Source organism: Triticum urartu, chromosome 5A (assembly GCF_056163025.1).
Source record: "Triticum urartu cultivar PI428250 chromosome 5A, HENAU_Tu73, whole genome shotgun sequence".
In the NCBI taxonomy this organism is placed as follows: Eukaryota; Viridiplantae; Streptophyta; class Magnoliopsida; order Poales; family Poaceae; genus Triticum; species Triticum urartu.
The window spans coordinates 513,253,998-513,267,627 of record NC_141877.1 but is presented as its reverse complement, the minus strand read 5'-3'; the positions used below and the strand labels follow the sequence as shown (position 1 = coordinate 513,267,627).

The following is a 13,630-nucleotide window of genomic DNA, read 5'->3' as shown; positions in this document are numbered from 1 at the left end:
AGGCCTCTTTGAGTAAATGATAGTCGTGGGAGGGTGAGCCTTCTCATGTAGCTTCCCTTCGATACAAGCACTGCAAGCACGATCTTTGGCAAAACTAACATTCCTTAGTCCACGGACATGGTCCCCCTTGAGAAGACTTTGCAAAGATCTCATATTGACATGGGCTAAACGGCGATGCCAAAGCCATCCCACATCAACTTTAGCCATTAGGCATGTCGCGGTCTTAGTGGGTCGCTCCGAAAAGTTAATCACATATAGACCGTTCTCGACATGCCCAACAAAGGCTACTTTAATAGTATTGCTCCACAAGAGGGCCACGGTATCGATATCAAAGAAAGTGGCAAAGCCCATGATTGCAAGTTGACGAACGGAAAGTAAATTGTAAGCAAGGGACTCAACAAGCATGACCTTCTCGATCGTGAGATCATGAGAAATGACTACCTTGCCAAGTCCCAATACCTTAGAAGATGAGGCGTCACCCCACTCGACATTGGTGGGCATAGATGGAATCTTGTGCACGTCCACCACCAAGTCCTTGCTTCCGGTCATATGATTTGTAGCTCCGCTATCGAGCAACCATGATCCCCACCGGAAGCGAACACCTACAAGAGATCAATGCTTGGTTTTAGGTACCCATTTTGTAATGGGTCCTTTGATGTTAGTTACAAGGATCTTTGGAACCCAAATAGACCATTCAATGTACTCATGAGGGGAACCAACAAATTTGGCATAGACATACCCATCACTAGCCCGACATAACACATAAGAAGGATTAAAGTCGCCGGCTTTGATGGGAGGAGTGGCATTGCCCTTTTTGACATGGCCACCCTTCGCATTGTTCTTATTATCCTTGGAAGCACTCTCTCCCTCATTCACAAAGGTTTGCATGAGAGGAGGAGGTCGTTTGGTCTTGTCATTCTTCTTCTTGTTCTTGGACTCGGGCGCGTACCCAATCCCTTCCTTAGCCACAACTCCCTTTTGGTTGGTCAAGAGGTCGTTGAGGTTCTTCTTGCCTTGTATGCAAGACGCAAGACCTTTCTCAAGTTGCATCTTTAGCTTAGCGTTCTCCTCAACAAGATGCACATGCTCACAACACGGGTTAGTAGCATTTGCATTATCAATTAACATCATACGAGGAAAAGTGGATTTTTCCTTGGTTAGCTTTACTTGAAGTTGATCATGAGACTCTTTGAGGCTAGCATGAGCACCCTTCAAGACCTTGTGAGCCTTGTCAAGTAGATCAAACTCCTCTTTGAGTCTAGCAAGATCAACCTCAAGTTCGACCTTCTCGGATTTTAGCACACGAGAAACAATGAGAACATGATCAAAGTCTTTCTTTAACTTAGCATGATCAACATTGTGTGACTCATCAAGAGCCAAATGAAGACCAAGATCTTCCTCAATAGCATTGGAAAGATCTGAGATCTCATCGGCATAGTCACGACTATGCCCTTCCATCTTAGAGATGGTATCTTCATGAGCCTCGATAATGTCATTGTCTTCACCAAGTTGTTCCAAGAGAGCAACAAAGTGCTTCTTGGATTTACCCTTAAGTTTGCCCATAAAGGCATCAAACTCATTCACCTCCACATTAGCTCCCTCATGTTCATCAATGCTATCCGTTGAAGAAGGATGATTAATGATGGTAGTTTTGATGTTGGAGGTTACCTTGTTGGTGGCTTTAGCCATGAGGCACTTGGCGGTGATGCTCTCATTGGGTGAGTCGAAGAGAGATACCCATGGAGTCATCGCAATGGAAATAGAGGCCATGGCAACCGACTCACCATCTTCATCATCATCATCATCCTCACTGTACTCTTCTTGTACCACCAATGCCTTGGGGGGAGTCTTCTTGGTTAAGTTGTTCTTGTTGAGGAACGACTTGGCCTTGTCCTTTCGGATGAGCTTGCCACCATTGTCTTCCCTCTTCTCATACGGGCACTCCGCAACAAAATGACTCACATTGCCACAATTGTAGCAAGTCCTTACACGTTGCTTGCTCTTCGTGCCACTTGAGTTGTTTTTGTTAAAGTTTGGCCTTGAGTTTTTCTTGCTCCAAAATTGCCTTGAAGCAAGTGCCATGTGTTCATGATATGCATACTTTGTATCTTCGTGGTTGCTCTCCTCTTCTTCCTCTTCTTCTTCTTCAACGTAGAGCTTGGCCTTCAATGCAAGGTTGGGCTTCTTTTCCCTTTGAGAACGAAGCACCACATTGTCGGCAGTCTTGTCCAAAATGCTCATGGCCACAAACTCATCCAACACTTCGCTTGAGGTCAAAGTGTGGAAGTCCGGCCTTTGATGAATGACAGAGGACATGGCCTTGTGGTAGGGCATCATTGCCTTGAGGAATTTGCGCTTGATCAAATTGTCATCCATGTCCTTGCTCCCGTGATCTCGGAGTGAGACCGCGAGTTTGGTTACTCTCCGATAAAGCTCACGAGGTTCTTCATCTTCTTTCATTGCAAACTCATCGGCCTCATCTTCCACCACTTCATAGTTGGAGCGTTGAATGCTTGCGCTTCCCCGGTAGAGTGAGACAACACAAAGCCATGCGTCTTTGGCCAAGGCGAAGGGCCGAATATGAGGTAGATCTTCGGGTGGAATTGCATCTTGAATGATGAAGAGAGCATTATCATTGAATTGATTATCCGCGGCTTCTCGAGGAGTGAAGTTGCTTGGATCATGCGGATAGAAACCTTCTTCAATGATTCTCCAAAGATTAGTGTTCACATGATTTAAATGACGTTTAAAGCGGTAAACCCAAGAATCAAAGTCCTCATTTTTCACAATCTTAGGGGGAGGACCGGCATGATTCAAATGAGTGGAAGGAGCCGGTCCACCATAAACAAGTGGTGGTTCCACATGAGCAAAGATGCCGGTGCCATTCTTACCACTAGAAGAAGGAGCCTTTTCGCTACTAGCTTCCCCCTTATCGGAGGTAGCATCCGTCACCTTATCGATGGGACTACCCACTTTCAACGGTGCGGTGGATAGTTTAAGCCCTTCAAGGAATTTAGTAAACATGCTTTCAACCTCGGTCGTCATGGAGGTTTTCAATGTCTCCAAGGCCACATTGAACTCCTCATGAGAGACCGAGGTTCCCCCATCGCCCGGACGAGATCGGATTCACACCGGAGTGTTCCTCCACACCGTCTACGGTATCAACCATACTCTTCGGACGGTAAAGTCCTTAATAAAGAGACGGGGCTCTGATACCAATTGAAAGGATCGATATGGTTGACTAGAGGGGGGGGGGGTGAATAGGAAACTAACAATTTTTTAACTTTTCTTTACCAAATTAAACTTTGCATCAAAGTAGGTTGTCTAGATGTGCAACTAGGTGAGCAACCTATATGATGCGATAACAACAAACAAACAAGCAAGCAAGAGAAGTAACACTAAGAGCTTGCACAAGTAAAGGTAAGAAATAACCAAGGGTGGATCCGGTGAAGACGAGGATGTGTTACCGAAGTTCCTTCCTTTTGAGGGGAAGTACGTCTCCGTTAGAGCGGTGTGGAGGCACAATGCTCCCCAAGAAGCCACTAGGGCCACCGTATTCTCCTCACGCCCTCACACAATTCGAGATGCCGTGATTCCACTATTGGTGCCCTTGAAGGCGGCGACTAGACCTTTACAAACAAGGTTGGGGTAATCTCCACAACTTAATCGGAGGCTCCCAACAAGACCACGAAGCTTCACCACAATGGACTATGGCTCTGTGGTGACCTCAACCGTCTAGGGTGCTCAAACACCCAAGAGTAATAAGATCCGCTAGGGATAGGTGGGGGAATCAAAAAACTCTTGGTGGAAGTGTAGATCGGGGCCTTCTTGAAAGTGCAACTATCCCTAGGTGGTTTTGGTAATTCATAACAACATATAGCTCATTGAGCTAATACTATTCCAAGATAATTATTTCAGGAAAGCTCAATGATTGGCATGGCATGGATGTGAAAGTGGAACCCTCAAAATGCTAAGGACAAAGGATTGGCTCAAGCTCAAAAGCTCAAGACTCTTCATTTTATATTTTAGTGATCCAAGATCACATTGAGTCTTTAGGAAAAGCCAATACTATTAAGGAGGGATGAGGTGTTGCTTAATGAGCCTCTTGCTTCATGTGCTTAGTGATATGCTCCAAAATCCTCAACTACTTTCCCATATCCACATATGACCTAAACTCTAAGCCAAACTCGGTCCTACCGATTCTTCCTATCCGGCGCCACCGAGTTTCACTTGTCATTAGCCACTGCCAAACCCTAGCAATTCGGTCCTACTGATAAGGATCTCGGTCTCACCGAGATGGGGTTGCAAACTCTCTGTTTCCCTTTTGTAACTTTTCGGTCCCACTGAAAGAGCGAATCGGTCCCACCGAGATTGCAATGTAAACTCAGTGTTTCCCCTTTGTAACTTTCGGTCTCACCGAGTTCCACTCAGTCTCACCGAAAGAGCAAATCGGTCCCACCGAGTTTGCCTGACCAACTCTCTGGTTAGCTAATTACCAAATTCGGTCTCACCGAGTTTGTGTAATCGGTCTCACCGAGATTACGTTATGCCCAAACCCTAACCGAATCGGTCCTACCGAGTTGCATGTCAGTCCCACCGAAATTCCTAACGGTCACTAGGTTTACTACTTCGGTCAGACCGAGTTTATTTATCCGGTCCCACCGAGATTGGTAAATTGTGTGTAACGGTTGGATTTTGTGTGGAGGCTATATATACCCCTCCACCTCCTTCTCATTCAGAGAGAGAGCCATCAGAACACACACACCATTCCTACTCATATGTTCTGAGAGAAAACCACCTACTCATGTGTTGAGATCAAGACATTCCATTCCTACCATATGAATCTTGATCTCTAGCCTTCCCAAGTTGCTTTCCACTCAAATCTTCTTTCCACCAAATCCAAATCCTATGAGAGAGAGTTGAGTGTTGGGGAGACTATCGTTTGAAGCACAAGAGCAAGGAGTTCATTACCTACACACCATTTGTTACTTCTTGGAGAGTGGTGTCTCCTAGATTGGCCAGGTGTCACTTGGGAGCCTCCGACAAGATTGTGGAGTTGAACCAAGGAGTTTGTAAGGGCAAGGAGATCGCCTACTTCGTGAAGATCTACCCAAGTGGGTGGAGCCCTGTGTGGACTCGCGCAACCGTTACCCTTGGGTGGAGCCCTGTGTGGACTCGCGCAACCATTACCCTTCGTGGGTTGAAGTCTCCATCAACGTGGATGTAGGATAGCACCACCTATCTGAACCACGGGAAAAACATCCGTGTCTCCAATTGCGTTTGAAATCTCCAAACCCTTCCCTTTACTTTCTTGCAAGTTGCATGCTTTACTTTCCACTGCCTATATACTCTTTGCATGCTTGCTTGAATTATGTGATGATTGCTTGACTTGTCCTAAATTAGCTAAAATCTGCCAAGAACTAAAATTGGGAAAAGGTTAAGTTTTTATTTGGTCAAGTAGTCTAATCACCCCCCCTCTAGACATACTTTCGATCCTACACTTCTCAACCACTCCCGAGCAAATCAACAAGTTTGATTGGCTAGAGAGATAGATCGGGCGAAAATGGAGCTTGGCGCATTAATGGAGCTTGAGTGGGAAGAGGTAGGTCAACGGGGAAGAAGGGGACCCCCTTTTATAGTGGGGGCAACAATCCAACTGTTGCCCCACTAAACAGCCCCGCAGAGGGCGGTAGTACCGCTTGGGGGGGGGTACTACTGCTGAGCCAGCGGTACTGCCGCTCCAACTAGCGGTACTGTCGCGTAGAGAAGAGAAGTGGGGACCTGAACCCATAGCGGTACTACCACGGTGGTAAGGGCGGTACTACCGCTGCGAAGCGGTACTACCGCCTCTACTGCCGCAACTAGTGCCGCAAAACCCGACACGAGAAAAAGAGCCCCCGAGTCGAGGCGGTAGGAGCCAGACAGGCCAGCGGTAGTACAGTTGCGGAGTCACCGGCGGTACTACCGCTGCGGAGCGGTACTGCCGCTTGTGACCCCTCAGCGGTACTACCGCTGGGACCCAGACAAGAGAGAAAAAGATCTCTCCATCGAAGCTGAAGTCGAGGCGGTAGGGCCAGGCAGGCCAGCGGTAGTACTGCTGCGGAGTCACCGGCAGTACTACCGCTGCGGAGCGGTACTGCCGCTTGTGACCCCTCAGCGATACTACCGCTAGGTAGCACGGTACTACCGCTGGGATCCAGACAAGACACACAAAGAGAAAAGATCTCTCCAACGAAGCGGAAGAGCTCTGAGGGTGAGAAGCGGATGTGTACGTGTTGATTCCACCCAAGCAATACCCCAGCGGACCCCCTCTTGATAGTACGGTGCCCTCTACGCAACTAGTCCACCGAAAGAGAAACGAAAGAGCTACACCGTCTGGAATGACACTCTGAGGGGAAGAAATCGTCTCGTGCCAAGGATGAATCTCTGAAATACTTAAAGCACACGATTAGTTCGCAAACACGTTGTCATCAATCACCAAAACCACATCGAGAGAGATATGCCTCAACAACAAGTTTAGGCCGTAGCCCACAACGGCGCCGACGAGAACACTAACGAGGAGCTATATGCTTAGGACCAGGATAGACTCTTATTTAAACTACTTGAGGCATCTCTAACCAAATTCCTACATTTTTAAGCCCCCGAACACCTCCTCAAATCATAACTCCTCAAACGTGAGGATTAAAAAAAAGTTTGAAGCTAACCGAACCCTCAAATTTAAATCTTCAAATAAACTAGACCCCACATGAAGTCTCTCTCCATCTTATTCTTTCTTCCTTCTTATTTCCACAAGGCGAACAATGACTTCTAGGCGTAGATGATGTCCAAGAGGTAGCTAGGGCCTAGGATGGATGACCTGCAAAAATAATTTGATAGAGGCTCTGTGAACGTGACGTGTGTGTGCGAGGACGGAGTTGAGAAAATCGGCGAAATTCGTCATCCACGGGTGACGTTTTGGGTAATTCTTTGTTTGAATGTGTTCTTCCCTTTTTCGTCCTCATTTGACTCGATGTCGTGGTCCGGAACACACGGTTCACTGAAATCGGCTATGGTGCCTGTTGTCATGTAAGTGCTCCTCTGTAGAAGCTTTTCTCTAGGTCGCTTTGTGCAGGTTGTTGTGTACGTGTTGTTGTGGGTCTTTTGTTGTTCCGCCCATGGTCGGGGATGGAGGGGGGGAGCGTGGCCATGCCCAAGAACGACGGGGAGGAGCGCAACAATGACCGGATGGGAAATTGAAGAAAAAATTCGCCGGAGGTTGGTGGGGTGCAACCACGATGATCTCGTGGCGATGTGGGGTTGCGTCGGCGGTCTGGGCACTGGGCTGGAGCGGCGCGGGGGCGTGAATGGAATCGACAGGAGGCGCGGGCGCTTCTCTGAATCTTGTCATGAGAATGAGCCCTGGCTACTCAAATTAGGAAGAAGGGGCAATTCTTCTCAAAATTTTGAGGAGTTTTAAGGTTTTGAAAGTTCTTGTCAAAGGAATTTCGAGGAATGAAATCCTTATTATCTATATGTATAGGTTGTTTCATTCATATAACTGAACTAGATGATACACCGCGCATTGCTGCGGGACCGTTACGTGTTTCTAAGGTGATAATTGGTATTTGAATATTTGTGCCGGATAGATTTAGGTGGCCGTGGGTATCCCGAACTGACGGCTAGGAATTGCCATTTTTTGACTTGTTGAGAGGATAAGAAGTGGTAAGGATAAGAAGTGGTTATAGGTAGCCAACTTTGTATTTGATTGGAAGGATAAAAGATGGATAATTTATTGATATGACCGCTTTGTTATGAGATGGTGAGGTTACCACCCTTTGTAATAAACTTTCTAGTGCTATGAACTACTCAAATATTTTGCCACAAATTGTTATTACGCAACTGGTTATAAGTTATAACAATCGCTTTTAGTGCCAAAAATAGCTCGATTATATAGATTGGAAGAAGCTGTAGGATATACTCACAAGAACCCGTTGCACTGATTCATAGTCTGGGATTCACAATCTGTTTGATTCTTCATCGAGAATTAACACAGAGAAAGTTAACATATAGGAGACATAGAAATTTATGGAGAGAGAGAGACGGATCTAACAAAGAGAAAAATCCACCGTCGCCTAGCTCCTGCCTCCTGGTCGTGGGCTCGTGGCCTCATTTTCCTGCAACTGTAATCAAAGGAGAAAAATCAGTACAATGCCCCCTGCAATCAAAAGGGATTAATGGTTGGACGAATGGATGGATCAGGGCATCTCCAACAGATTATATATTAGTCTTGTTGGTAAAATGTTTATGTCATCAATCAACAAGCTATTATACAACTACTCCAATGGGTTGTATGTAAGCTATCCAATAGATGGTGAGACAATAAATATAATTGCTCTTTATTTCATCTTGAAACCTGTGCAATTGTTGTTGGTTAATCTACATATAACTTTGCTCTCTCTCCATATTTAATACATGCCACATCATGCACGTACCGTTCATACAGTTTTTCTCGGGCTGGAGAAATGGAAGTCTGTGCGTTGCCAGTAGAGTATGGCTTTGCTCCAGGGGAACCCATAGGCGTCGACGCCAGCACCGAGGAACCTCATCCCGGAGGTCTTCTTCGACACGCCGGCGTCCTTGCATTAGCTCTGCGCCGTCTCCGACAGCGGTGGGCGGCGGCATGTCCGGCACCACATCGCCGCCCACGAGTCTCTACACCCTGCCGGACCCGCCCAGCGCGCTAGCCACCTCCAGCACCACCACGGCCCACGCGGCTAGCACGGCGACGCACGCACACGGCACACCACGCTCTAGCGCTCCTCCATGCCGGCGGACGGGGCCAGCAGCGCATATGCGTACAACAACGCCGTCTCGCGGGGGCTAATTGCCGATGATCTTCGAGGAAAGATGAATCGACGGGTGGACGGAATGGATAGGCATGGCTCGATCCCGGTCGTGCACTATTTATAGTTGGCGTCTCAGCTGGATCCGGTGCTGCCGCCCTTCATCTGCTGCTGTATAGCCGCGGCAAATTTTCGTTTTTTGACTCTTTTTTGAAATCTATTCGAGATTTGATCCTAGTTTGAAATTTTTTCGAGATCTGACCCTTTTGCTACCGTGGCGGTAGGAAACATCGCTACCGCCAACCGGGCTGGCGGTAGCCTGCACAACCTTATCGCCAAGGTGATTGACGGTAGGCATGAGCACGCACTGGTTCAATACTTAAGAGTTTTTTGGTGATAGGGCATGCAACCCTACCGCCAGGGACCTTGGCGGTGGGGTAACTAGGGTCAAATCTCGAATAGGTTTCAGAAAATGGTCAAAACACGAAATTTAGCCTATAACCGCCGCAAGTGGCTTTTGATCTGATTGTGTGGGTGGAATTGGAGGAGACCAAGAGAACTAAAGAGACGACGTACGACCCTGCTATAAAACAAATCGAGTGGAAGTGGAGGCGGTGACAAATTTAAAGCGCCGGATAGTAGAGCAAAAGAGGATTGTGTGGAGGACAGAGGGGTTAAGGCTAGTCATAATGGGGAGGAACTTAGGAGTAACATCACACACTCCAATACAATTTTGCTTATGTGGCACATATTTAATGAAGAGAGAGGTGCTTGTGGTAACTAGCTAAGTTACCGGAACATCACACACTCCAAGAAACAATGAGTCTATAACCTAATAAATACATCGTTGCATGACACTACATAGATGTTCCTACCCACTATGGAGATAGTAACATAGTCTAGGGAAGTGTGTAAGTTACTAGCTTATGTTCTTGCCCATTGTGACCAGCCTAAAATTATTTGGGATCATAGGTGATGTGGCTGCATATGAATGGATGATGATGTGAATAAGCTGCATGTCAAGAGAAATATGACAGTAGGGATCAACTATTTAGGTATTATAGATTCTATAAAATCATTTCTAAGGACACTTTTTGCATTACATTCTTTAGAAATTTAGCATCCTACTGAATTCTTAGGAAATCCCCTGCGGATTCCGTGGCACTGCTAAATGCTGGCTAATTAAGCATGCGTCCTGCACTTGACTTGGGGACGAGGCGCAGTGGAACCAGCGGCGGCGTGACCAGCCCCGGCGTCTCGGCCATGTCCAGACGCGTCCCGGCGGGGAGCTCCCAGTCGAAGTGGCGCACAAGGCTGGCGACCGCGATCTCCAGCACCGGCAGTGCGAAGTTTATGGCGGGGCAGATTCGCCGGCCGGCGCCGAACGGGAGGAGCTGGTAGTCATTCCCCCGCACGTCCACGTCCGTCGCGCTGGCGCCGTCCAAGAATCGCTCTGGCCGGAACTCCTCCGCCGCGTCGCCCCACGCCGCGGGATCCCTCGCGATTGCCCAAGCGTTGATGAAGAGCGCCGTCTTGGCGGGGATCTCGTAGCCCTGGACGACCGCCGCCGTCGTCGACTCGTGCGGGACGAGGAGCGGCGCCGGCGGGTGGAGCCGGAGGACCTCCTTCAGCACCGCCTTAAGGTACTCCATCCTCCTCAAATCGTCTTCCTCGATGGCCGGCTTGCCGTTGGCGATTCGTGTTACCTCGTCCTGCAGCTTGGCCATTACCCGCGGGTTTCCGATGAGCTCCGCCATGACCCATTCCAGCGTGATAGATGACGTCTCAGTTCCGGCGAAGATCATGTCCTGCATATCAAGAAACGGCCATGGAGCAGAGGATCAAGGGAAACGATTTAAGTTAAAATTTGCTGAGAAATTTAAAGCGAATTCTTCGGCGATCACCTTGATGATGCTTTTGATGCGATTGTCGGTGAGCTCGAGCCCGGCGGTGCCTTCTTTCCTCAGCCGGAGCAAGACGTCCAAGAAGTCCTCTTCTGCGCCCAGTGCGCCGTCGTCACGCTTCTTCTCAAGGTGCTCGGCCATTATCTCGGATAGGAACTTGTCCCACGCTTCGACCTGGACGTCGATCCTCTTCTCCAGCCCCGTCGCCCACCTAACCATCTTGGCCGCCGCGCCAGGAAGCACGTCCTCCGCCTGGAGCCCCGACATGAACGCCGCAGAGTTCCCCATAAGCTCTTTCATCTTCTCCGCCGTGGCCCCCGCGGCGCCGGCGGCCGCGCGGGTGACCACGGAGTTGCTATAGGCGTACAGGAGCTCCCTCAGCTCCACGGCCTCACCGGCCTCCGCGGCGCGGCGGGCTCCCGCGACAAGGGCGGTCGCCTCGGCGGCGCGCACAGGGCCGAACGAGTCGGCGCGGCGCGGGGAGAGGAGGTGGATGACGGCCATCTTCTTGCTGCGGCGCCAGGCGTCGCCGTAGGGCGCGAACGATACGTTCATGCAGCCGTACGTGAGCTTGTCCACCGGCACGCTGGGCACGCGGGAGGCGAAGGCGAGGTCGTGGTTCTTGTACAGGTCCGCCGCCGCCGCCGCCGTGGACACCACCAGCGTCGGCCTGCGCCCGAGCCGCAGGAACAGGAGCCCACCGTCGGTGCCGTACCGAGCGTGCAGCTCGCGCAAGGAGCGGTGTGGGAGGCTGCCCATGAGGTGCAAGTGGCCGACCAGCGGACGCGACGGTGGCGAGGGCGGGAGCTTGCTGCTGCTGCTGCTGCTGCGTCGAGCCTTCCTGATGACAACGCAGGTGACGGCGAGGAGCGCGGCGACGCCGGCGACCAGCACGAAGTACGGACACATCCTCAGTTCCTCAGTCCTCACTACACTGGAGGCTGTGTTGTCCGATTGGCTCGATGATAATGGTGCTCGAAACTTCAATCTGCCACGGCAGTGTTCTGGTCTTTCTTTCCTGATCGTCACGTTGTGATTTGTCGCTCGTGATTTCGTCCATGTGACGTGACGTGATCGTGCCAAAGGAAGTCGCCGGGTGGCGGCAAGCCTTTGCAACGAGGCCAAGCTTGTGCCACATGTTTGGTCTGAACTCTCATTTTATTTTTTCCAACAAAATTCCTACGTATTACTCCCTCCATTCGTTTTTTATGAAGTGTAATTTTTTCAGGGTTCATAAGGTGCAAAGGAAAAGAAATAGGTAAAATCTCACGCCAATCAAAAAAATAACAGTCAATCGAGTAAATCTTTGAAATTAAGAGGCCATGACAATTCAGTCTTTGTAACGACGCAAATTTAGTGGAACTATACTCAACTATGCGCTTTTCGCGAAAGTGTGTGCTGCGCTAATATAAGCCACGAACGACATGATCAAGACTATTTTTTTGAATTAAAAATGTTCATTGCGTTCAATAAAGATAGGCGTTCAACACCTCCACAATATATTGTTCTCTTCCATAGACCAATACTCTACAAAATTATATGTACTATTTTTCTTTCATAAAAATCATTTTACTTCCCTCCTATATACAACTCCGACGGATCTCAGGGGATTCGGTCGGTCTTTGTCTTCGATGGATAGTATTCGTTCCTTTATTCGGTCGGTCTTTGTCTTCGGTGGATAGTATTCGTTTCTTTGTGTTCATGTGTTTGCAAGTTTGATCCTTCTTATCGACGCTTCTCTTCATTGACGACAGTTGTTGTTCTGGTGTGCTGATCCTTTCGGGCTTAGCACGACAATGTCTCAACTGTCTACTACAATAAGGTTTACCCGTCTCCGGTAAGGGAGGGACGATGGCGATGGTGTGCCTTCAGCTCGCTCCAATGCTTGTAGTCGTCACTAGGTGGTCTATGGATATGGGCGTAATTTTTGGTACTTCTATTGTTCTTTGTATGGCCATGATGTTTGGTGAAGCCCCGCGCTACCTCAAGAACCTCACCTTCTCCACTCACCAACAACGTCAAACCATCATATGAAGCAACGGATTGACGACATCACCGTGGTTCTCAAGGCCATCCAGGAGCAGAACGCGGTCATCTAGAAGGTGGTGACGGTGTCTAACGACGTGTTCGAGGCGCTTAAGCCGCCCATGGAGGCCGACTATGGAGGCATCAATAGCAAATCCGAGGACTGGGATGGGTGGGATGCACAAGGAATTGAATTTGGTGGCATGAAATTCGATATTGATCCTCAAACCCTTTGATCTATAGTCGCTCATCCCGCGCCTTCCCAATGTCTAGCCGAGCAACATCAGTGACCTTGATCACAGGCCGTGGCCACCACGTCGAGATAACACCATGGGGGTCTATCATCGGCGTGGTTACCATGTTCGTGTTGTGGGCATGCACGCCTTTCCCGAACCCCTCCCTCGTCCTCCTCCGTCAGAGTAGGTACCCTCCAACCCTCATTATTTCAACTAAATGTACTAAATCTCCAAAATTCACTTCATTTTCGAAACTTAAGTTCACTTGATTGATCTAAGTAGGGTCGGAGGGTACCCTAAAGGTTCCAAATTTGCATCCCTAGGGGGAGATACCACCAAGTTGGAGAAGAAATTATGAGTTGTATTTAGGGTGTTCCATATAAATCCCGCACTCTAGTTAGATACAACATTAATGCATTTGCATGTCTTGCTATGTTGTGGTTAGAAAATGTTGGGTGAGATTGGGAGGAAATGAATTTTGAATTATTCTATGCTTTGGTAGATGAACAATTTGGCCGTAACGAATCCTAAGTGTTGTTGCATGAATTGTTTCATTTGCGGCAAACAGAGTCAGTTTCTGAATACACAGTTGGGTTCAATGAGACTATGCACTCACTATTGGCTCCTAGCAACAATCCAGAAT

General features: G+C 48.7%; 1 protein-coding gene across 1 annotated transcript; it reads right to left on the bottom strand.

Moving 5' to 3' along the window:
• Positions 1 to 9,872: 9,872 nt before the first annotated feature.
• LOC125510074 (cytochrome P450 71A1) lies at positions 9,873 to 11,769 on the bottom strand. Its single transcript, XM_048675165.2, has 2 exons — positions 10,727 to 11,769; positions 9,873 to 10,630 (listed from the first exon to the last, which is right to left on the bottom strand). The coding sequence occupies exons 1-2, from the start codon at positions 11,633 to 11,635 to the stop codon at positions 10,001 to 10,003; spliced, it is 1,539 nt and encodes a 512-aa protein (XP_048531122.1). The 5' UTR covers positions 11,636 to 11,769; the 3' UTR covers positions 9,873 to 10,000.
• Positions 11,770 to 13,630: the final 1,861 nt, after the last annotated feature.

Bases quoted from the DNA above. Each gene is read 5' to 3' on its own strand.
- LOC125510074 (XM_048675165.2), bottom strand. From the start codon at position 11,635: ATGTGTCCGTACTTCGTGCTGGTCGCCGGCGTCGCCGCGCTCCTCGCC. The intron at 10,631-10,726 runs GTGATCGCCGAA...CTTGATATGCAG, and splicing joins GCATCAAAAGCATCATCAAG to GACATGATCTTCGCCGGAAC.